At 46.4% G+C, this 25,103-nt stretch overlaps 1 protein-coding gene across 7 annotated transcripts in view; it reads right to left on the bottom strand.

Moving 5' to 3' along the window:
* DPP6 (dipeptidyl peptidase like 6) overlaps positions 1–25,103 on the bottom strand; it is a 684,077-nt gene that overhangs the window by 235,727 nt on the left and 423,247 nt on the right. For all 7 annotated transcript variants that reach the window (XM_080664796.1, XM_080664799.1, XM_080664800.1 and 4 more), the window contains exon 2: positions 19,817–19,931. In XM_080664796.1, coding sequence (XP_080520922.1) covers positions 19,817–19,931 — 115 coding nt within the window. The remainder of the gene's footprint in view (positions 1–19,816; positions 19,932–25,103) is intronic.

Genomic DNA, 25,103 nt, shown 5'->3' on the forward strand with positions numbered 1-25,103 from the left:
ACATGAGCATTTCTTTAATTATTGTCAGCTGAATCCAGTGGCATTGGCAGAGCTATGTCCTGGAAACACACCTTGCCAGAGGCAGGTGTGTTGTCAGCCTGACCTTCAGCTCAGGCGCCAGGGGATGGGTTTCATTATCTAAATACAGCCAAGCACCAGAAACAAACATGATTATCCGGGCCCACCCAGAAGTGACCATTAAAAAGAAGCCACAAGAATGCACATAATCTCATTTGTCTTGGGCTTTAGTAAAACTTCCTGCTTTTTGCTGTATAAAATAAACACGCTGTATTGGCTCTGGGTCCCTGTCTCTCCATCAGAGGACAGTGGTCCCACCCAGTCCCAGCTTTCCCTACTGTATTTGTGTCTATCTCTTTCATTTTTTCAATCCCCCCTCACCCCTACTCAGGAACCAGACAGCTCTCTAGCGTGGAAAAGAGATAAATATTTATATCTGGCGCCCAGATCCAGGGACCTGAATACTGGGGAACTCTCAAAAGTCAGGCAAGGAGAATGCTCCGGGAGTGCGTGCACAAGGAACTCAAGAAGTAAGGTAAGGAGCATAAGGCAAGAACTGGGTGTAAAACATGGGATATTCAAGGTTTCAGGAAAGAGACCTCTACTCTCAAATGCTTAAAACTATGCTTAAAACTAGAGAATGTTTTGGTAAGTGTAGTCAGATTCTTGATTTCTTAAGTTTTGTTAATGAAACTTGCCCTTGGTTTCCTGAAGAGGAAACAGTCAACTTTCAAACATGGGAAAAGGTCGGAAAGCAGTTGTGCAACCGATACATAGCAGAAGGTCCAGAGAAGATTCCTATTCCTACATTCACACTATGATCTTTAATTTGTGATTGCTTCGATCCAGCGCAGAAGAGTTTAAAAATATCTAAGCAGGGTGTGGCCACAGCTTTACAGCCTACAGTGGAGGGGTGCAAATCTCTAAAAATACCACTTTCCCCCTCAGCGCCGCCTCCACCTCTGCCTGTTGCTCCTGCGACCACAGTCAAGAGCCCACCTGATAAAGATTTACCTCGTAATTATGAGCAGGAGCTAGAGTTTGAGGCAGAATGGGACAAGTATCACTGTGAGTGGGATGACTCAGATGATAAGAAAGGTTTTGCTTGCAGCTGCCCAGCCTTTACAGCTGGATGCAGGCGCTTGGCTGAAAGTGAAAGTGACTTCATATTTCATTTTGCCAGAGGCTTAACTATTTGTAGTGGGCTGAACCAAGTAGAAAGGATTAAAGGAATTTCTCAGCAACTGCCAATAATTCTTTATCTTAAAAAATCTTTTTCTTTCCCTCCCAGGCCACCAGAAACTCTTAGCTAGTTAAATTTCTTTCTATGTGTCTGTATTGTCACTTTAATTTGCTTTTCTCTGATTTATGATTTTATTGTGCTGTGTTAAAGTTTTAAGATTCTAAGATTAATTTGAAAAGTGTAAAATCTGTAAAATTTGCTACCCAGGAAGTTTAAACAAAGGCCAGCTAATTCCAAGCATTCCTTTAATTTAATTTTAAAGAAACAGTAGATGGCCAGACCATTACTAAATTTCCCCAGGGCAAACAGAATGTGGGAATGGGGAGAGAAAGAATATGAGCGGTACATGTGGTCGATAACACAGGTTCTAAGAAAATTCCCTAGACAGAAGGAAGTAACTAAAAAAAAGCCCCAGCCCATTGACTAGTTTTTTGGTAATCCTGTAAAATGGACGCCCACTCCCAAGAGTGTTATTAAAAGTCTCATTTTTGCCATGTTTTTATTTCCCAGTCCGTCATTTGAAATTTGGATAGATGAGACATTTCTCACAATTTAGGGATACGTCTGGGATTTCTGTACTCATGAAGGGATAAAGGCTAGATTAAGAGAAAAGGTGCACCCCACCCGATTTTGGGTGGCTCTTAAACTGAGCCCCATATCTCTTCATGGATGCTATAGAATAAACCCCAAGACTGTTTTTCTTTAAAGGATGGGAAAAAATGACATAAGGAAAATATATAGGCTTCACTTAGGTAACAAGATTAGTGTTTCCATAATAATGGGTAGTTCTTGAATAATAATGGACTGCATTCCAAGGTTGCCTCACAGGTCCCAGGGCACTCCTGTTTTTATAAAGGAAAATAAAATAAAATAAAATAATACTTTAACATTAAAGCCACTAAAAGTCAGTAAGTTATCTCTGCTACAGAATTTGCCAAAGAAAATGCCTTGGATAATAATAATTGATTTTAAAATCTCAAAGGTGTTAAGGCAAAATATACATAACTAAAATGAAAGGTATATGGAAAATCTTTTTCAGTGGTAATTGTATATGAGTAAACATAGTTTTCCAAAGACCTTGGTAACTTGAAGACTTTGGAACATTGGTAAATTAAATAATAAAAATTATTAAATATCTAGGTATTTTAAAATGACAAGGCAATGAAATATCAATCTGAGTTCGCCTCATATGAAAAATCTAGATGATAGAATTGAGTCTATTAATTGAATGTGCCTTGTGTTTTGTTTGAAATATATCCTTAGAGATGTGGATATGTTCCTAATCTGAGAAATGCTAGGTGTTTAGCTTGCCGGCTAGAGTTTGAAGCTTCTGCAAGTTTGGAGTTCAGGTTAGGTTGGGAGAAATTTCATGATTGTGGTGGCAGAGTACATGGAGTGTAGAGGTTCATCTTTAAGAGGAATTGTTCTTGTGTTTTCTCTGGAGAGATTGCTGCTTTGGAGTGTATTATGGCCTTACGTGTATTGTGTGTGGTGGAATTTCAACCTAGGAAATAGTATTTTGCTGGCATAATTAGAGGATAAGGATTAATTCTGTGGTCTGAACCAAATTTTTAATGTTGAGACCAGTTTGAATTAAATTGATGTCTTTTAGAAATAATTATAAAAAGTGTATAATATAATCTTTGGGTTGTGTATATTTGGTAGTCTTTCCAAGTTAAATTTCAAGGCTTTAACCAAGAGATAGCTTTGGGACATTTCAAGGGCCCTGGAATGATTCAAGGATTTATTCTCTCCTCTTAAAAGAAATATTTTTGAACTAACTTAGGCCGATCTAATACACTCAAAATCACGTGGGAAGCTTTATCAAATAAAAATTAATAACTGTGTTATGTTTAAATACATGTAAGCAATTGGTTCTAACAAAGTCCACAGTAAAATTTGCAAAAAGAATATTGTTTAAAAGTAAATTTAAAAAGGAGAAATTTTAAAATCTCTTCCGCTACTATTTACAAAGTAAACTAAAAAGTTATTATTCAGGCATTAAATCTCACCATTAATGAGACACCATAAAGAAAAAGAAAGTTACTTTTACTTGAGATGTATACATTGCAGTATTGGCCAGCTCCTAGTTTTTCTGAAAAGGCAACCAAGTTGGTTGTTCTGTTTAAAAGGAAGTAAAAGTTTTTAAAAGAAACTCTCTAAATGTAGCTTAGAGATTGCTCTAGGATAAAATACAGTGGGAAATGCCCTTCAAATACTTAGGAACTGTATTTAAAAATCAATGTATTAGGCCTCAAAAGGTAGAAATACAAAAGGATTGCCTCAAGACCTTAAATGACTTTTAAAGGTTATTAGAGGACATTAATTAGTTAAGACCTTATCTAAAAATCTCTACGAGAGAAATGACAAATTTATTCAATATACTTAGGAATCCTAAGAAAATTTTTATTAAGTGTATGCAAAGACCTACAGAGTCAATTTTCTAATTTCGTGACTCACATGTAACAGCAGTTTGCAACCATCTAAAAAATATAAATGCCAAGTGGTTTGGGGCCATCTAGTAAATGCTATCTTCCCTAAACCAAGGACACTTAAAAGTAGATAATTTGCATTTTGCCTCCCTAACCAAAGCTTATGTCGTTATACTAAAAAAGACTGATAGCAGAAATCCAATTAGTGTCATTTACTGTCCACCCTAGGTCAAATAAAGTTCAGGGGAACTGATAATGGAAGGATATCAGAGGCTTAATATTGTCCCAGAGGCTTGTCTCTCACCTGGAGATTAAGTTGCTTTGGAACCCAGCAACCTATATAGTGATAGTGCATATGTGGTAAGTATGGCCAAAGTTATTGAAACAGCTACTATAGGGCACACTAATTCAGAGGAACTCTTTCATTTATTTTTCAGCCTTCAAAATGTTTGAGAATGACAATTTCCATGTTTTATTGGCCATATTAGATCCCATTCTGGCCTTCCAGTTCCCTTGGCTACAGGTAATGAGGAAGTAGATTGCCTCGTTGCCTCAGTAGAGGAGGTCACTCCATTGTCCATGGCACAGGCCTCGCATGCCCTACATCATCAAAATGCCTCTGCCTTGCGCAAGGAACTCCATATTTCCCAAGAGCAGGCTTGCCAAGTTGTCAAGCAATGCCCTCAGTTGTTATCCAACTCCCTGTGCCAGCATTAGGGGTAAATCCCCAAGGACTCAAACCTAATCAAATCTGGCAAATGGATGTTACTCATGTGCCTGAATTTGGCAGATTTCGGTGGGTCCATGTCTCCATAGATACATGTTCACCCTTCATTTTCGCTACTCCCCAAACAGAGGAAAGTGCAAAGCATGTAATTAACCACTGCCTAGTGGCTTTTCCAGTCATGGGACGGCCCCTAGAGGTAAAAACAGATAATGGACCTGCCTATACTAGCTCCTCCTTTCAGCAGTTTTTCAAGCAATACCAAATAATACATAAAACAGGAATTCCCTATAATCCCCAGGGACAGGCAATTGTAGTAAGAGCCAATCGAACCTTGAAGACTCAGTTACAAAAACAGAAAGGGGAGAAGGGTATTATCCTACTCCACAGAATCAGTTAAATCATGCCCTTTACACTTTAAATTTTTTAAATTGTGACAATGAGGGTCACACAGCAGCCGAGAGGCATCAAGCTCCTGGTGCCATAGCATCTGCCGGTATGGCACGATGGAAGGATTTACAAACAGGGCAGTTTAGAGGGCCAGATCCAGTAATGATGTGGGGAAGAGGGCATGTTTGTATCTTTCCAGAAGGCACTTCTAACCCCATCTGGGTGCCAGAGCGAGCAGTGCGTCACGGCCATGGACCTGGGAGAACAGCTCACACCTCCCGTGATGATGCCAGCTCAGCCACCAACCCCGAAGAAGGAGAAAAGCAGAAGACAGGTGACCAAGGCCACCCAAGAAGCTAGTGTCCCCACATGGGGTCAACTGAAGAAGTTGACCATCGATACTTGGCAAGTGGTGAAAGAACAGGGGGTTCAGGTAACCCCCTCCACCCTTTTTGTTGCTATGCTGGCACTTGTCAGCTGCCAGGTTAAGTATGGCTGCAGCAGAAACTTACTGGACATAAGTTCCACATCCCCCTGTGGTCAATCCAGCCACCTGGACCGGGGAATCAGTACCAGTGTTTACTAACAACACCAATGTGGTCGGGGGTAGCTCCGACAAGCACATAACTCCTTCTTCCCAAGGTGATTATACTTATAATGGCTATAGTGGGGAGCTCCCTAGTTGTTTATCGAAAAGTGGGCTTCAGGATGTTTGCAACTTGGCCAAGAAAATAAGACGTCCTATGGAGGTGCAGACGTTGCTAACGTTGCAGGCCCTTGGGATATGGGATAATATATTCAGTTACTAAACTGGGGTTTCCTAAGGCCACCTGATGGCTGTCTGATAAGCACCTCCCGCTCCCTTACTGTCTTAATAGCACCACTACTGAGCTGGGAGCATTTCCTCAATGGCAAGATTGTGCCAACCCTGTACCAGTGAGACATAATATTTCTGGCTCTGGCTTGTATGTATTGGATTGGTCTCACAGGCTTGATGCTAAATATCCCCATCACGAGCCTATGTCACCAGGAGAGTTTGTGGGTAATGCCCTGACCACGAAAACAGGAAATTTACACAAAGATCTTTGGTGTTTAGCCGCTGCCCTTGACTTTCTTAATTTTACAGGCTCTTCCTTAGCTGATATTAAAGGAGCATGTTCATCGAGCCCTTGCTATGGCTTACAAGCCTGTGTCCAGCCCCCATATGTATTGGTGACTAGAAATGTGAACATCACCAGATTGGACACCCATTATGCTGTCCAATGCCATCACTGTAACCTTACCAGCTGTGTTTCCAGGCATAATCTGAATGAAGATACATAAATTTTAAAGCAGCCTTCTTTTATTATGCTTCCTACCAATATAACAGGATCATGGTATTATGATGCAGGCCTCCAGGCATTGCAGGAACTGCACAATCAGCTGTCCAGGAAAAGCGTGCTTTGGGACTTATTATTTTTGGTATTGTTACCCTAGTTACTGCTACTGCATCTGCTGTAACTGCTTCTCTGGCATTGACCCAAAGCATTCAGAATGCAAAATTTGTCAATGAATTGGCTCAGAACACCTCAACTACATTTCATGATCAAGAAGATATAGACAAAAGGCTAGAAACAAAGCTAAATGCTTTGGAAGCTGTAGTAATAGTACTAGGTAATCAATTAGAAAGTGTCAAGATTAGACAGCAGCTGCAATGCCATGCTGCTTTTACATGTATTTGTGTGACTTCAGCCTGCTATAACAGTTCTCTATGGGACTGGAATAAAATCAAGATGAACCTACAGGGAATATGGCATCATAGTAATATCAGTATAGACCTAGTGTGGCTACACAAACACGTGTAAGCCATTCAGAATAGTCATGATGAAATTATATCTCCTGCAAAATTGGCAAAAGAATTGCTGGATGACTTAAAAGAATTTAATCCATGGAATATGTTAAAACACACCGTCTGATACATAATAGGATTCCTTTGTGTACTACTAATTTTATCCTACTTTCATTCAGTCAGCAGCAAGCTCCTGCAATCTCAAGTCTGAAGGTTCCAACTAGATGTCTATAAGCTACATTTAAAAATAAAGAAGGGGGAGATGTAGAGAGTGCCTGGGAAGGCACATGAGCATTTCTTCAATTATTGTCAGCTGAATCCAGTGGCGTTGGCAGAGCCATGTCCTGGAAACACACCTTGCCAGAGGCAGGTGTGTTGTCAGCCTGACCTTCAGCTCAGGCGCCAGGGGATGGGTTTCATTATCTAAATACAGCCAAGCACCAGAAACAAACATGATTATCCGGGCCCACCCAGAAGTGACCATTACAAAGAAGCCACAGGAATGCACATAATCTCATTTGTCTTGGGCTTTAGTAAAACTTCCTGCTTTTTGCTGTATAAAATAAACACGCTGTATTGGCTCTAGGTCCCTGTCTCTCCATCAGAGGACAGTGGTCCCACCCAGTCCCAGCTTTCCCTACTGTATTTGTGTCTATCTCTTTCATTTTTTCAATCCCCCATCGCCCCTACTCAGGAATCGGACCTCTCTCTAGCCGTACTGGATGCAGAAAAGAGAGAAATATTTATAAAAGACAATTGAAGTACTGAGGAAGAAATCACTAAGAAATTGTTAAAAAAATGAAGTGATATGAAAACATAGCAAATCAAGTTTCAAAACATATAATAGAGAACTGAAATGCATAAATATGTCACAATATCCTATATAATAAAAAGCTAATACATAAATTATCCACTTGGGAGTTTAACTGGGAGACCGGGAGTTCAATCGCTCGCTATGATGTGCACTGACCACCAGGGGGTGGTGTGGAACATGGTGGGCAACCAGCTGCAGTGGCAGGGTGCTGAGGGAGCAAAGGAAGCAGGAGGCGGGAAGGTGGGGAGGTGGGAAACTTGATCGGCCCTCATCGCTGGGCAGGCCTAAGGACCCTACCTGTGCATGAATTTCATGCACCGGGCCTCTATTACATTTATATACTATATACAAGGCTCCTAGAACCATGAGAAATGAAAAAATTCATTGTTAATGACTCATTCTCGAATTGCTCCCCTTAAAATCAAATTGCTCCCTGTGGGGTGTGTGCCCACATTGGGAACCACCGAGCTAGATGAATCCCCAGCCCAGAGGAGACCACTAGCAGGGAGAATAAGGCATGGAGCAGCTTTTATCCGAATTCCCGAGCTCGGAGCTTGTGGGTCATAGCTCTGCCTTAGAAGAGGCTCTGTCCACTAGAGGCACAAAATCCCTCATCTGCTGTCAGAGACCATTTGTCTGTCTGACCTGTGAGCATACGCTAATGGCTTACACACACAGGGCAGTGCCTCTCACTGTCCTCATGGCTACGTGAATGAAAAACGTTATTTTCACCATCTCGGAGGTACGTCCCTCCCAGGACTCCTGTTTGCGTCCCCACCCTCAGATAGAAGACAGAGGCTGTCACGAATTCTTCTGGAAGACTCGGGGTCCTCATTCGCCCGTTCTAGGCCATGCTGCTGGGCGGGGTTATCTCGGTGCCATGGAAGGTCTGTAGGTCTGAGAAGTGGCGTCCGACCTGGAGCAGTCCAGGCCACTGTGTGTTTACATTTTCTCTCAATGTCTGGCTGTGGAGCCAGCTTCCCCTTCTTGGGCTATCATGGTGCTTCTTTGAATTTTCCATTTCCAAATCTTTGCCAGGTTCGGGGACAATACAGATTTTTGTTAGATTACATGTAACAAAATGAGAAGAAATAATCTCTGAATGAAATCCCCACAGCAGCTCCTGGGACTGGAGAGTCTAGATTTTATTTCCTCTTTTAGGATTTCTGACTCCTGGCCTCTCTGACCTAGTGTTGTGTTGGCCGTTGCCATTTTTTAGTCTGCGGATCTAGGGAAAAGTTGTCAGGGCCCCTGACTAAAGAGTCAGGAATTGCATGTTTCAAACATTCTTCACTGGTTTACTCACAGTATTACAATTTCTCTCTCTGTGATTTTGTCCACATTGTCCGGTTCTACAAGAAAAAAAAAGTGCGAACCTAGCTGGTTTGGCTCAGTGGATAGAACGTCGGCCTGTGGACTGAAGGGTCCCAGGTTCAATTCTGGTCAAGGGCACGTGCCTGGGTTGAGGGCTCAATCCCCAGTAGGGGGCCTGTAGGAGGCAGCCGATCAATGATTCTCTCTCATCATTGATGATTCTCTCTCCCTTTCCCTTCCTTTCTGAAATCAATAAAAAAATGTATTTTTTAAAAGTGTGCTTATGTATACAACTGTGAGTGCTTTAAGTGAATTTTCCATTTTTAAATCAACTTGTAATTATTTGGTGGGAGAGCTTGTTAAAGTAAGAAAAGAGGCCACGAATATGACTCAAAGCTGAGGAAGAGATGGCGGTGTGGTGGTGGGACCACGGAGAGGGTGTTTGGCAGCTGACGTCTCCTATCTGCTCAGCGATGAGCAGCAGGAAAAGACAGGTGCATGTAAATAATACAAAGAAGACAAAGACTTTCTATGTAAAGTTAGGAAAGAGGAATGAAAAGTAACTGCTCAGGTTTTATAACTCAGAGCTAAGGCAAAGAAGTGGGAGGAAATGCATTAAAAAAAATCCTCACCCAAGGGTATGTTTTCATTGATTTTAGAGAGAGAAGAAGAGGGGGGGGGGAAAGGGAGAGAAGGAGAGAGAGGAGAAGTGGGGGAGAGAAAGAGGGAGAGGGAGAGAGAGAGAGAGTGAGAGGGACATCAATGTGAGAAAGAAAAATTGATTGGTTGCCTCCTGTACTTGCTCCTACTGGGGATTGAACCCACAACCTTTTGGTATATGGGACAACACTCCAGCCAAATGAGCCACCGGCCAGGGCTGAGCTACATTTTTAACCTTCATAGGAAGTCGTCTGTGAACACTGATATATAAGCATGATATGAAGAATTATAGGGATAAATACCAGAAAAAGTAAAATCAGAAGTGTTGAAAAGAATGATTTCCAGGCACTGGTTGTAGAATTGACAGCAGGTGAAAATTATTGTTTTTATTTTGATTTGGGTTGTTGATTGACTATCTTTCTTCTATTGTTTATTTTTCTGTTGATATGTTTTACTTGGGCAAAGAATATTAATAAAATCATATTCTGATCATAAACACATACTCCCAAATTTGGTGTCTGAGCTAGCACATGCCTACACGGTGCATCAACGCCACGGTCAGCTCCGTGACCCTCCCCAATGATGGAATGCTCTGCCCTATGACCAAGGGTGTGTGTGACACCCAGCGAGCCGATCCCCTCCCCCCAGTCCGAGCTGGGGCTGGAGGGGGCATGTTCAACCCCAATACCTGTGTCTGAGAGCAAACACTACGCAAACACACTTTAAGGGGTGATCAAATTTCCAAAGTCAATGTGACCTATTGCACAGAATGAACACCGCCCATTTGAACTGTATGACTGTGTGGATGGATCTATTTTCATGTAGCTCTTTCTGTGAATTTCTAAGACTGGCAAGTGGTGCTTCAGCCAAATAAGACAAAGAATTAAGCCAGCGGGGGAGACAGGTGCTGCTTTCCTCTCTGCTGTCGAAGGGCGCGAGCGCGCAGCTTGATTAAATGTATTGCAGCTCCCTCCCTGGGGGCAGAGAAGGTGAAGGGCCACCCTGGGTCGCTCAGAAGGGCCTGAGGGTGTGGTGAGAGAGGAGGCTGGGAGGGTCCCCAAGGTGAGCGGGAGGGAGCAGCAGGGAGCTGAGGCACAGCCACTGCCATCGTCTCTTTCTCGGTCCCCAAAGTGCCATCCCCCTCCAGCCCTGATCTCTCCATGAGCCCAGATGTGCCTTCGGGAGCCCGGCCACTCGGCACTGGTGGACGCATGCATCTCCCACCATGGTTTCCTGGGCGCTGCCACAGGTGCCACAGGGTTGGTGGCTCCTGACCGCAGATGAGTATCCTCCCAGGTCCAGAAGCCGGAAGCCCAAGCCACTGTGCCGGGCAAACCTAACTGCCGCTCGGGCTGCTTCCCTGAGTCCTGGGGACACTCTTCTCTGTCTCTTCCAGCCTCTGGGAGCGGGGGCAGCCCTCGGCTGGTGGCCATGTCACTCCCGTCTTTGCCTCCCTGTCGCTTCGCCTTCTTCCCTGGTCTGTGTCAAATCTCCCTCTGCGTCCATCCTAGAAAGATGCATGTGATGACCCAGGACCCCTGAAAATCCGGGAAACACCTCTGGCAGCCATGGCTGTGACGACCCCGTTCTTGCCACGGAAGGTGACAACCCAGGCTCCAGGCCTGGGGCAAGGGCATCTTTGGGGAGACCTTTCTTCACCCACCTCTCTTCAAGACCTTTCCTCCCACCCACGAAGCCTCCACTGTGCAAAACACCCTCTGAGCCATCAATGACCCCCATTTACTGCATTTCACAGGAAGACCGAGAGTTTGCATAAAGGAGAAGCAAGGGGCTAACAGGCCGACTAAGTCCAAGGCCCGGAAATCCCCATCCCCCTCGTCCCAGTGATGCTAACACTTCACATAGATGCGCCGCATCCATTTGGGAAACATCCGGGGTTGCGGCATGGTCACACCCTGAGAAAGGGCCCTGCGTGCCATTTCTGCAGAGGTCACGTGCTCAGGCTGGGAAAGTGGGTTCTGCCTCGAGGGAAACTGGGTCGCCCTCCTCCCCGACCTGCCAAGTTCGCTTGGGACATGGTCTCGCGGGCCCCTGGTTCTATCATGTCGATGGTTTCTTTGTTCCTGACCCTGATCGGGTAACCTGAGCTGGACTCCGGAGTTGGTTCCTGATGGACCAACGTGTTCCCTCCAGCTGCAGCTAGCCCAGCCAGCCCTGGAGCAGATGGCCCTGAGTCTCCTAGGATCCCTCAGACTTCCCGAGAGCCTCCGTGTTGCCAGGTGACAGCCCTGAAAGCAGGGTGCAGGACCACTTGCTCCCTCTCCAGGTTCACATGCCGGCCAGGCCTGCAAGGCAGGAGGCGGGACATCACAGCCAGGCCCAAGAAAGCGCCCCCAGGCACCGTCTCTGCGCTCTCTTCACAGCATAGTGATGAGCCCTCTCCAGGCCTCCAGGGAAATGCTCTTCAGGGGGGGGGGATTCAATGAGTAAGCAAATGCACCCCCGGGTGCCCTGGAACAAATGAGGAAAACTCAAAAGGGAGGCTGTGCCGATTCCCCAGGGACCGCCGCCTGCTCTGGATGACAGGCGAACAGCCCTAAGTCAGCGTTTCTCTTGTGAGACTGTCACGACTCCCTTTCTCAGCTCTGTTTCATGTGAAGAAGGGCGCCACCTCTCTGCTCCCGCTCAAGGCATGTGGACGCCTTCCCAAATCTCTCATAAGTCAAGGGGTGTTGGTGGGGAGGACATGGGCCGCCCTCCCCCCCCCCCCCCCGACAGCCACGGCTCTTCCCACTCATCACAGGCGGAGTCCTGCGATGGCCTTGTGTCCAGCACCCTCAGCTACGGTGTGCATATGATTTGTAGAGCAGGTGCGCAGCTGCTTTGGGGAAGGACTGGGTACCGAGGGAGGTTCTGTGAGGTTCCCTTCCTTCCTGTGATGCTTCCAAGTATGCTGTGCCGTCACTGCAGACACGGGGCCAGCACTGCTGCTGCTGTAGAGAAAGATGACTTTTGCTGGCCAGCCTGGCTCAGTGGTTGAGCACTGACCTAGGAACCAGGAGGTCATGGTTCGATTCCTGGTCAGGGCACTTCCCCAGGTTGTGGCTCGAACCCCAGTGTGGGGCATGCAGGAGGCAGCCAGTCAATGATTCCTTCTCATCATTGATGTCTCTCTCTCTCTCCCTCTCCCTTCCTCTCTGAAATCAATAAAAAACATTTTAAGAAAAAGAAAAAGATGACTTTTGAGGGCTGAATTGTCAGGACTGCTTTCGTCGACTCAGTAGGCGCAACAATACCAGTCCCCACAGTTGGAAGCGCTGCAGGTAGGCATCCTGTCACTTGTGGACAAAGTTCTAAGGGGTACATTGTAACATCTGGGTGTTAGACAAACGCTCAAGCTCTCCCTAAGACGGTTCATGGATGGGTTGACCATGTCTATGAACATCATGAAATGTATCCCAATTTTTATGAGCACGTATACACCCTTTGTTACTTCCCAATGATAAGATGACTCATACAGTCAAACCTTGGTTCTTGAATGTCTCCTATCTTGAACAATTTGCTTCTCAACCCGACAACTCTTTCATGCTGACCCCTGTGTGATCTGTCACACATCTCTCAGGCAAGAAATAAAGGTGAGAATGCACCAATATGAGTCAGTTCACTGCCAAACCTCACACTGCTAACATCTCAGAAATTGTGCTGCAAATATTTTCATTTTATTGCTACTTATTATTATTAAATTTTCATTTTTATTGTACATTTCATGTCCTTTTTATTTACAAAGTTTTATTTATAGGTTAAACAGTGCATTAGACATATTCTGTATATAAGAAAGGTTAAAACGGGGGATCATTTGGAGGTTTGGGACAGATTGATTTAATTTACACTATTTCTATTGGGGAAGAATGCTTCACTTTTTGAACAGCCTTCCAGAATGAATTAAGGTTGAGAAATGAAGTTCAGTTGTAGTTTTGTCAGATTCTAAAACTAGTTGTGACTTATGACTCATTACTGACAGCAGGAGCCATTAAGATGCAGTCTCAAAACCAGTGCCTGGTATCCCTGACCATCCAGTCGGCCACTTTCCCTCCTGCAGCCTTCACACCGGGCTCTCAGATGTCCCTCACGGCTCCAGGCCAGGCACCCTCCATCCAGCGAGCCTGTAAGCTCTTTGGATCAGGGTGACCTTCCCTCATGGATGTCTTTCCATCTCCACTAGATGTGTCTTTCAAAGTCTCTAATTCCTCATCCTCCAAGAAGCGTGACACAATGCATCCTCTCCTCACCCACCTCTCCCACATTCTGGGCTGTCAGAGTAAACATTGCCCACACATCCATTTACAGTCTCTGTGAGCACCAACCAATTGACATTAGTCAGAAACGACTATAATGAGACTGGCAGCGGCAACAACTAAAGTCTATTTCATAACCAGAGGAGATACCATTCACCCCAAAAGTCAGCTGGACTGTGAGTGTGAAGACTCACAAATGAGTCTAGAAGCACAACCACAGATGCTGAGGCAAATGAATAACACCAGAGACCTATCAAGCAAGCTGTGCACCCTGTGACTGGACACTTTGGTCACAGTCATTGATACCAGATGGACTATGACAAGATTGGATGTGAGGGCTGAGTTTAATGTAGGAAGGAGAACAGAGAGGAAATACCTAGAAGAAATGGGCAAACCACCTCTTTCTGCAAGGTACACATTATTTGTTATGCTATACTAGAGGTCTGGTGCAAGACATTCATGCACTGGGGGGCGGGGTCCCTTAGCCCAGTCTGTGCTCTCTTGCAGTCCAGAATCCCTTGAGGGATGTCTGCCTGCTGGCTTAGGCTCGAGTGCGCCTTAGCCGACAGGTGGACATCCCCCGAGGGGTCCTTAGTGCTGCTGCGGAGGTGAGCCTGGCTTCTGGCTGAGCAGCACTCCCCCTGTGGGAGCATACTGACCCCCAGGGGGCAGCTCTTGCATTAAGCATCTGCCTCCTGGGGTCAGTGCACACCATAGCGACTGGTCGTTATGCCATCTGGTCGATTTGCATATTAGGGTTTTATTATATAAAATTGTTATTGAATCACTATTAAACTACTTGGCAATTTTCAAAGGGACTCCATGAGACCTCATGATGACATAATCCATCACAGATCAAAAATTGGGCACCAGTACAATCTAAAACACAGCAACAAGTGTCACATACATTATATTGATCAAAAGAATCAGGTGGCCTGGCTGATGTAGCTCAGTGGGTTGAGCGTTGTCCTGTGCACTGAAAGCTTATAGGTTTGATTCCCATTCAGGGCACATACTCAGGTTGTGGGTTTAATCCTTGTGCATGTGGGAGGCAACCCATCAATGTGTCTCTCCCTCATCAATGTTTCTCTCTCTCTCCCTTCCTCTCTCTCAAAAAAAAAAAATTAAAAAGAATATATTTTTAAAAAGAACCAGGTAGAAAAGTACACATACTATATGATCACATTTATACTGTAAATGCAAAAAGTATAAAAGCATGAAAAACTATCCTGGTATGTTAGAAATTAGGTCACTCTTGGCTACCTTCTGTTTTCTGATAGAAGTACTGGTAATAGGAGCCTGTTCAGTTTTAAAATTCATTAAACAATATAATAATTTATACATATATTTATTAATATGCTTTTATACTATACATAATATATATATTAATAAATGTTTTGAAAATCATTTGTCCCAGAATTTTAAAAAGATAAGCCTAAAATGAGATACCATCACACACCTGTCAGAATGGCCAAAATCTAGAACTCTGACAATACCAAGTGCTGGCAAGGATGTGGGGCAACAGGAGTGCTCTCTTACTACTGGTGGAAATGCAACATGGTACAGACACTGGGAGGCGGTTTGATGGTTTCTTACAAAATGGAACATACTCTTACCCATGACCCAGCAATCGCACTGTTTGGCATTTACCCGAAGGAGCTGAAAGCATATGTCCACACAAAAGCTGCACACATGTTTACAGCAGCTTTATCATGACTGCCAGGACTTGGCAGCAACCAAGGACGCCTCTGGTAGCTGATGGAGAAACTATGGTCCGTCCAGGCAATGAACCATTGTTCAGCTAAAAAGAAGTGAGCGATCACGCCTTACAAAGACATGGGGGAGGGGGTGTTTGGGCAGTTGGACTTACGTGCATATGACTAAGACAAGAAGCTGGTCTGAGCAGGTTACATAGTGTATGCTCCAGCTGTAATTCTAGAAAAGGCAGAACTATGGAGGCAGTTAGAAGCCCAGTGGCTGCCAGGGCAGGAAAGAAGCACCGAGTAAACGGAGAACAGAACACTTTCAGGGCCATGAACTGCTCCATGACGGTGGACAAGTGTCCTTGCCAGGGTTCCTCAAACTACGGCCCGCGGGCCACATGTGGCCCTCCGAGGACATTTATCTGGCCTGCTGGGTGTCGCTGCCTGTCCTGCTTAGCAGCCGACTCATCCCGGGCCCGCAGTGCGCATAGGAATTTGTTCATAGGTTTTTTTTTTAAACTATAGTCCGGCCCTCCAACGGTCTGAGGCACAGTGAACTGGCCCCCTGTTTAAAAAGTTTGAGGACCCCTGGTCCTTGCATATCCACCCAAACACACAGAGTGCCCGGCACGGGGAGGGACCCTCACGTGAACTCTGGGCTCTGGTGATGGCGACATGTCAGCGCAGGGTCATCCGTCGGAACGAATGCACTGCTTTGGTGCAGGATGTCGGTATTGGAGGCCATGCATGTCTGTGCCCACTTCTGCTCCCTCCATCACAACTGGGGCGGCAGTGGCTCTGGTGTGGGACTCAAAGCTCCAGGAGTCAGAGGAGAGTGTCAGGGCGCCCCCCGTCCCCGCCTGGAGCCCTGGGGCACCCTCGCATGGACCAGTGGTGCCTGTTCACCGGACAGATGTTCCTGGTCCCCTGGCGGGGCTGTGAGCCGGAGCTGGGGAGACTGGGAGTGCAGGCAACCAGGAGAGCTGAGTCCACCCCTAGGGAGACTTTCGCAGGAGCCTCACCCGTAAGCAAAACTAAAGGAGGATCATGGGCAGGGCTCGGTGAGCAGCCTGGGGCTGTGCCAATAGCTGAGTTATGGACCTGCCGACGGGACGGAGCACAGGGCAGAGCGGCCTCCATGGGCGAGGCTGACCTCAGCCTCTAAGATAGAGTCCTTGTAACCATAGCGCGCTGTCGGGCAGCTGCAGCCACGCATGGGGGGAGAGGAGGCTGGGGCTCCTGCGCAGTGACGAGGGGGGGGGGAGCTGAACACCAGCAGGATCCTATTCGCATGAAGCAACCCCGATATTTGACTTTCATAGGGTTTAGAGATGGACAGCGGTTTGAGGCGGAAAACGCTGGAACACTTTCAGGCGGCATCTGAGCGAAAAGCCTTCACTATTTGAAGGTGCCTGTGGAGGGAGGGCCTCCAGGGTTATCAGAACACATGGCTCTGGCCTTGTGGGAGGAGCATATCGTAGAGATTTTTCATGGAACTGAAACTTCATGGTCTGACTAGGTCTAATGTCTGACTGCATGGCTAGCTCCCAGCTTATCTTTTTTAAAAAATAAATTCCATTGGACTCAATAGGCTTTGTTGAGAGGAAGAGAAATCTAGCGAATTGGCAGCTGCAGCTTGTGAATCAGGTAGGAGAGTGCAGGTTCGGGAAATTCAGAAACATCAAGTGTTCTGCATTTAGGCTGGAGTCAAAACAAGATGAAGTAAGTTTGCGTGGGGGAGCTGCATTGTAATTGGCGGAGGGACCCCCGCTGGAGCATGATTACTGGAACTAATGAAGCGTGTTCTGTAATGACAGTTTCCTGGAGTTTTAAAATGGACTTTTTTTTAGGAGCAATTTCAGGTTCACAGCAAAACTGAATGGAAGGTAGAGGTTTCCCACATTCCTGGAGCTTTGAGTCCCACACCAGAGCCACTGCCGCCCCAGTTGTGATGGAGGGAGCAGAAGTGGGCACAGCCCTGAGCAGCGAAACCCGGAGAGGGAAACAGTAGCTGAGAAACCAGCAGAACCAAAGGGAGGGGGGCCCGGCACAGCCACACTTGGGTTTCCCCAGAAGTCTACATGGCTCCCCACGCCTTTTCAGGAATCCGGGGAGCCATGGGAGCCCCACCAACCAGGACACTGGCTAGTGGTTGCCTGACACCCTGACAGCGTGCAGAGGTAATGGTTACAGCGGCTGAGTTCTCTGCTGCGGCAGGAAGAAGGCTGCTGGCCGCTGCTGCAGCACGAGGACTGACCGTGGCATCCCTCCCGTTAGAGACATTGGAGGGACAGTGGCTGCCCGTGCCCCTGGACAGCTGTGCGGACGGAGGGCCAGCTCTCTGTGCTGGAGCTGCTCTCTGGAGGGAAGGCTCCCGGATGCGGTGCTGAGCCTGCGACTCAGCTGGACATTCCACCAGCACTGCTGCTCTGGGCGCCGGGTCTGCCTGGGAACGAGGATGGCAGGAGCTGTGTGCAACGCTAGTGGACAGGAATACAAATGATTTTTGTATAAAGACGCTGTCACTTCCAAAGTTGCTGAACTCATCTGTTAGTTATAATGGGATTTGTGCGTGTGTGTGTATTCCTGAAGATTTTACATAGACAGGACATGTCATCTCACGAATAAAGACAGTTCAACTTCTTTCTTCCCCACCCAGATGCCGTTTCCTCTGCCCAACTGCCTTGGTTAAAATCTCCACGTCAAATAGAAGCAGTGGGAGTGAAGGTCCTTGTATTATTCCTGCTCTTAGGGCTGCTATGGATTTACCTCTGAGGATGATACTAGCTGTGGGCTATTCATAGGTGCTTTTTATCAGGTTGGAGATGTTTCTCTGTACTCCTCGTTTGTTCCATGTTTTACCATGCAAGGATTGTTGATTTTGTCAAATACTTATTCTGCATCCATCGAAATGATCTCCCCCATCTTTATTCTATTAACATCAGTGTATCTCATTGCTCTTTTTTTGTTGTTGTTGTTAATCCTCACCCGAGGATATTTTTCCATTGATTTTTAGAGAGAGTGGAAGGGAGGGGGAAAGACAGAGAGAGAGAGAGAGAGAGAGGGACATCGATGTGAGAGAGACACATTGATTGGTTGCCTCCCACACGTGCCCCTACCAGGGCCAGGGATCAAGCTTGCAATGGAGGTACATGCCCTTGACCAGAATCAAAACCAGGACCCTTCAGTTCACAGGGCCGACGCTCTGAGCCAAACCCGCTAGGGCTCACATTGCTTTTATATGTTAAACCCAATTTTCTTTCTTGGGATAAACCCCATTTGGTCATGATGGACTCAGCTTCCTAGTATTTTGTTGAGATGTTTGCATCTATATTCACAACAAATGTCGGTCTATGGTTTTCTTTCCCTCTGATAACTTTATCTAGTTTGGGTGTCAGGGTCCAGATTACTGTTTATACATTTAAGTATTGTGATGATAGTTTAAACATAGACCATAATTTGTCTGCAGTTTTTGTACCCATTAAAAGTTTTTATTTACTTATCTATTTTAAATGTATCTTTATTATTGAAAGTATCACAGAGTCCCCTTTCTTCCCATATTACATTGTTTTACACTGCATTCCTCCATCTTCAGGTCTAAACCCGAGGATATTTTTCCATTGATTTTTAGAGAGAGTGGAAGGGAGGGGGAAAGACAGAGAGAGAGAGAGAGAGGGAGAGACATCGATGTGAGAGAGACACATTGATTTACTGAGGATCGAAACGTATTTTCGTCCACACGATCAGGCACCTAGTGGTGGAGAAGAATGGGTACAGTGGTCGCACACGTGGATGCAAGGCTAAGGTTTCCGTAGCTCAGTCCCCACACGGTTCCCCTCCAGGCCAGACTGTCTTCTCTCCCTCATCTCCCTACGGTGGAAATGCCCCCTTATGTCTGACCTCATCCATGAACTTCCTCCCTAAGGCTCTCTCTCCTCTGACTTCTACACCCCTTCCCTGGGGAACATTCAACGTCCTTGGACGTACATGTTTTCACGGATGATTTTTGTTTTCTTCTTCCCTGAACAATTTCTGACTATTCTGTACTTATTTTACTTCGCCAGTAGTATCTAATATGCACTCTATTCTGAGTTCACACTCCATACACGTTGTTTTAATAACTGTCTTAATTCATCTTTGATACAGTGCATGCGATATCTAAAATCATTCCATTACATGCCACTGTCTTCATGTTCTCCAAGCATGAATAAGCACTTGTGAATTCTAACAGCTGCCGAGCACTTCCACCCGGTCAGCAGCTATAGAAGCAAACCCGAAGCACGTGAAATGGATCTTACTCGTCGATTTTACCAAAGGCACATGGAGAATTGGAACCTGGGACACCTAAGTTGTGTAAGGTTGTTACTTAAAAGAAACTGGGAGGGAGCGGCGCTATGGCCGCAGTGGCGGCGGCTCTGGGGTAAGCAGCGGTACCTGGCGTCAACAGGATGACGGAGGTGACGATCAGGGAGCAGATGACCAGGATCACGAGCAGCGCGATGGCGATCCCTTTCCAGTTCCTCTGTGGAGGGTTGCTCCCCACCAGCTCCTGAAACAACGTGGAAGAGAAACTCGGTGAGGGAAATACAGAAACAGAATGAGCCAAGTCAATGGTCTCCATGTGACTTAAGACCCAAGACACGAAAACCTGAACGAGGCCCACTCTCATCCTTGCAGTGACACTGAGCTCGTTTCTCGGCTTCTGTCTTCCCTGCACCGCGGCAAACCTTAAGGAAGAATCGGCACCCTGGCCGGTGGTTCAGTGGTTAGAGCTTTGGCCCATGGACGGAAGGGCTGTGGGTTCCATCCCCGGCCTTGGTCTGGGCTTGTGCAGCAGGCAATCAATCGCTGCCTCTCTCGCACATTGATGTTTCTCTCTCTCCCTCCTGCCCCCCTTCCACTCTCTCTAAAAAATCAATGGAAAAACGTATCATTGGTGAGAACCAACAACAACAACAACAACAAACAACAACAAAAAGAAAGAATCTGATATTTTGTTATGTTTGCAGCTTTTGTGTGAACTTAATGTTTCTCCATTCAACTAACTGGGTATCACAGCACAGAGTAATCATGGTAGGGTTTTCTCTTCATTGCAGCCAAGCCATGAACCCCACAGAATCACCCCAAGTATGTTACATTCCCAGCCCTAAGTCCTCTCTCTTTATGCACATCACACTGTTAACCTCAGCTACCAAATCCCAAGTTTGCTCAGTGCTTGCAGTGTGCCCATTTCAATCAACCTGCCCACTGCTCACCACTGAGCCTCTCCTGCCTTCTGTAGCTCCTCATGCAAGGTTTGCAGACATCCCAGGTGCTAGGGGAGCTGCCTGTCTTCAAGGTACCTCACCTGTCCCCATGCTGGGTGTCAGCACCCCGCCCCCAGAACCATATTTGCATTGTAGCAGGGATTGGGGGTGACATCTGGCAACATTGCTAAAGGGATGATAAAGGCTGAATAAATCTAGAAATTTAATCAGGCATACTGGCTGCTGAGACCAAATTTTTAGTTCCTTTCAGATTATTATGATTGTATAATTTACAGTTCAAAAAGGGATCCTTTGAGAGACAAAGGAAGTAGTGTTGATAATTAATAGTAAGTTAGAAATAGAATAGGGATATATTAGTAATTATAGTGATTCATTATACAAAGGCGACAGGACTCTCCAGGGCAAACAGAGACAGTCACACGGCAGATGGAGGATTTCCACCTCTGCCTACACACAGGTCACAAACATCCATTAGAGCCATAGCTGCAACCCATATGCTCCAAGTCAAGATGAAACAGAATGATATGACCTCAAAACGCAGGCGACGCAATGCACAAACACTTCTTCACCCAAGACTGCAAGTTCTTAGAGCGCCTCAAATTGCTGCAAATCAAAATAAACATGATACTCAACTACGGGGTGGCAAATAATGAATACCTGACACCCAAATATTTAACATGGACTATCTAGGGTTTGAATTAAGAAAAATTCAACTCTAAACAACTGACATTCACTCCTTAGGTTATCAAATAAAGAAAATTCTGAGTGTCCCGTCAGGTTGCTCAATGGTTAGAGCATCGGCCCACGCACAGAGGGGTCTCAGGTTCAGTTCTGGTCAAGGGCACAGACCTCGGTTGCAGGTTCAATCCCAGGCCCCGATCGAGGCACGTGTGGGAGGCAACCAATCATCGTGTCTCTCTCACATTGATGTCTCTCTCTTTCTCTTCCCCCCCTCATTCTCTCCCATCCACTCTCTCTAAAAATCAATGGAAAACATATCCTCCTGGGAGGGTTACCAAAAAAAATAAAAATTCTGGAGCCATTATAGTCTTAGCAGGAAATAGTTCTACAGCTGCTTAGAAATGTCTACCAGTATTATTACTTGTCATCCAAAATTTACCTATTAAAAAGTGGCCTTTTAGCCCTTAAAAATAAGACTAAACATAAGCACAGAATCAGGACAGAATGTTATACTGAGACAACCTCGTTTCCTGTTGGATTGGGTTTTCTATATGATACCCAGAAGTGATAGGATCTTGCTGATGCATCAGCTTTTCACTTCGCCCACGATTACAAAGGAAATAAGCCCTTTTCATCAATTGTGCGAGAAGCATGGATCTTGAAGCAGCACCATGCCTACAACCAACGATGTGGGGCAATCTGGCAGACGTTCCTGAGTCCTGATCAGATGAAATCCTGGGTCACTGTCCACACCGAATACGTGACTACTGACCACCAGATCTTCAAGGTCTGGAAAGATACAATGAATGCTCTGGTTTCATCAGCTGAAACAAGTGATCTATCTGGAATCTTGTTTCCTATGAGAAGAATCTGAAATTCTAAATTCTATTTCAAACATTATCTACTAGATGTTTATATGCAAAAAAGTCGAGGACTTTTGCTTCCTGTCAATTTCTTGACCAGCGAGGAGTGTTGTAGCACAGCCCTCTTGAGATTTTAATCTCCTTGGTATTTTTGGAGCTAGAAGTGATTTAGGAACGAGGCATAGACTTAACTGTGTTTCTGCTGCTTTGGCTGCCACATGGCTTAGAGTGGCAGGTCACGGAAGCGTGTCAGCCTGTCGGCAGGCTTGCCTGGGGAGCCAGTTCCAGGGGAAACATGTAAAAGTGCACTTTGAAAGAACAGAGAAATGTAGCTGGTTATGCACAAGACAAAACTTCAAATCACAGTGAGAGTCACAAGATGCCTACTTTCTGCTTGAAAGGTAACGCCGCTGACGTGCAAGTATGAGACATTTCACAGATCGGGGTCCTCAGCCCGGCCCCTCATTCTGTATCAGCCGGAGGAGAGCACAGTGAGACACAGGAGTTCGGTGTGAAACACTTACCTGTGGCTAAGACACAGGCTCCACACTGTTCCCTGAACCCTGCCCCCCCAACTCCTCAGCTGCAAAACGCCCCCCGTTTGCTTTTGGGGAGAAGGATTTGCCAGGTCTTGCTCTCCTGTCCCCTCGCCTCGGCCACATCAGATCACCTCTCTCTCCAAACACCGGTATCTCATGTCTCGGCTCCGCCTGTGCACGGGTGCGGCCCTGACGTGCGGGAGGGGGCTCTGCAGCAGGGAAGCTGAGGCCCTAGTGAAAGCGCCCTAAGCACGGGCTGCAGCACCCGGCCTCTGACATCGCTAGCGTGCCCCCCCCCACCCCCCCGCCTGCCCGCGCCCACACTGTGCCCTCCCGGACTAGGCTGGGCAGTGCCACAGATCATGACAGAGAGAATGTGTCTATAATACAGGGTGGGGCCAGAGTAGGGTACAGGTATTCGCATGGAAAATAAGACAATAGTAAATAAATAGTAACGCAATGGTAAACTCTGGTCCTGGCTGGCGTGGCTCAGTAGGTTGAGCGTCATCCCAGGCACCAAAAGATCTCGGTTCGACTCCCGCTCAGGGCACATGCCCGGGTTGTAGGCTGGGGCTCAATCCCTAGCAGAGGGTGTGCAAGAGGCAGCCAATGGATGTTTCTCTCTCGTTGATGTTTCTCTCTCCCTCCCTCTCCCTTTCTCTCTAAAATTAATTAAAACATATTTTAAAAAAGAATAAACTCTGTTTCCCATACTCACAACTGTAAACCTACTTTTGCCCCACCTTGTGTAACCAGAAGACAGAGACGCTTACAAAACATGTCATGGGAAGGAAGGTGAAAGGGCGTGTTCAGACTAAAAAACCGAAGACTTCATGTTCGTCGTGTATTCGAATGGTTGGGTGGAGGGGCGAGAAGACTAATGCTGTTCCCTCCAGAAGCAGAGTGAGAACCAGAGCCAGGACTGAGTATCAGCAAGACCTCAGGACTCGACCATCCGTGCACGTGGCCGGCACGGCTGCTGCCAGGGAGTGCGCGGGGAGGTTGGTCTTCCGGGGGGAGGGGGCAAGTCACCTAACACAGTACACCTGTGGGCCCCGCAGGGGGAGAAACCAGGACACAGAACTGAAGTTGCTCCCTGGGTGGAAGCCTGAAGGAGGAGGCGAACAGAGACGGCCTCCTCCAGGCACCTGCTGCGGAGACTGCGTGAAAGGTCAGTGCGGTGGCAGTACTGCAGGGAGGGCGTGGCCCCTAGAGGGACACCGTGCTGGGCCATTCCCGCCATTTCTAGCCCAGATGCCGCATACTGCCTTTCAGGCCGCATTCTCACATTAAAGCACACACGGGTGATTTTACCCACAGGAAAGCAGGCATTTTTTATATTTTGTTAATCCTCACCAGAGGATGTTGTTTTCATTGATTTTTAGACAGATTGGAAGGAAGAAAGGAGGGAGAGAGGGAGGGAGGGAGGGAGGGAGGGAGGGAGGGAGGGAGAGAAGGAGGCGAAAGAGACACATTGATTGGTTGCCTCCTGCACATGCCCCGCAGGTACATGCCCTTGACCAGGAATCAAACCCAAGACCCTTTGTGCACGGGGTTAACACTCTAACCACTGGAACACTGGCCAGGGTGCAGACAGTCTTTATTAACTTGCCTTTTCATTTGCCAAATTTCATTTTTCAGGGTGTAGGTAATTTGTTTTCCATACAAGCAATATTGTAACAATAATAATGGGAAGTCAATTAAAGAAAATCACAACTATTTTATAATCCAAGGAAACAAAATTTTTCACTTTTTTCCAACTTTCTTTCTAGTCCTGGTCTACACACACATTTAATTTTTACGTATATTGCCAGAGCACAGGTGCGGTTTTTGAACTTGAATGCAGGGTAATATGTTTCTTTGAACATCTGATTTGGCTCCCACATTCAGACTTCCTCGTCTTAACTTGCAGGAGTTGAATTATTAAAAATCTGAGTAGAAATGACTCTGCTTCCTATGAGGGGCAAAGGAAGTTAGTAAATTATCCCCTGAGACGTTGAGCCTCAGTAATGCACTTCTCAGAAGAACCCTAGGTTTTTGCCTAGAATGGTAAAAATCCTATATAATAAAAGGCTAATATGCAAATCGACCGAACAGCAGAATGACCGGTTGCTATGAAGCACACTGACCACCAGGGGGCAGACGCTCAATGCAGGAGCTGCCCCTAGTGGTCAGTGCGCTCCCACAGGGGGAGTGCCGCTCAGTCAGAAGTCATGCTCATGGCTGGCAAGCACAGTGGCGGTGATGGGAGCCTCTCTCCTACCTCTGCAGCAGCACTAAGGATGTCTGACTGCAGGCGGGGAGCGGGGAGCGGGGAGCGGGCCTAAGCCGGTAGTCAGACATGCCCCAAGGGCTCCCAGACTGCGAGAGG

Source organism: Plecotus auritus (assembly GCF_963455305.1).
Source record: "Plecotus auritus genome assembly, chromosome: 4".
Lineage (NCBI taxonomy): Eukaryota > Metazoa > Chordata > Mammalia > Chiroptera > Vespertilionidae > Plecotus > Plecotus auritus.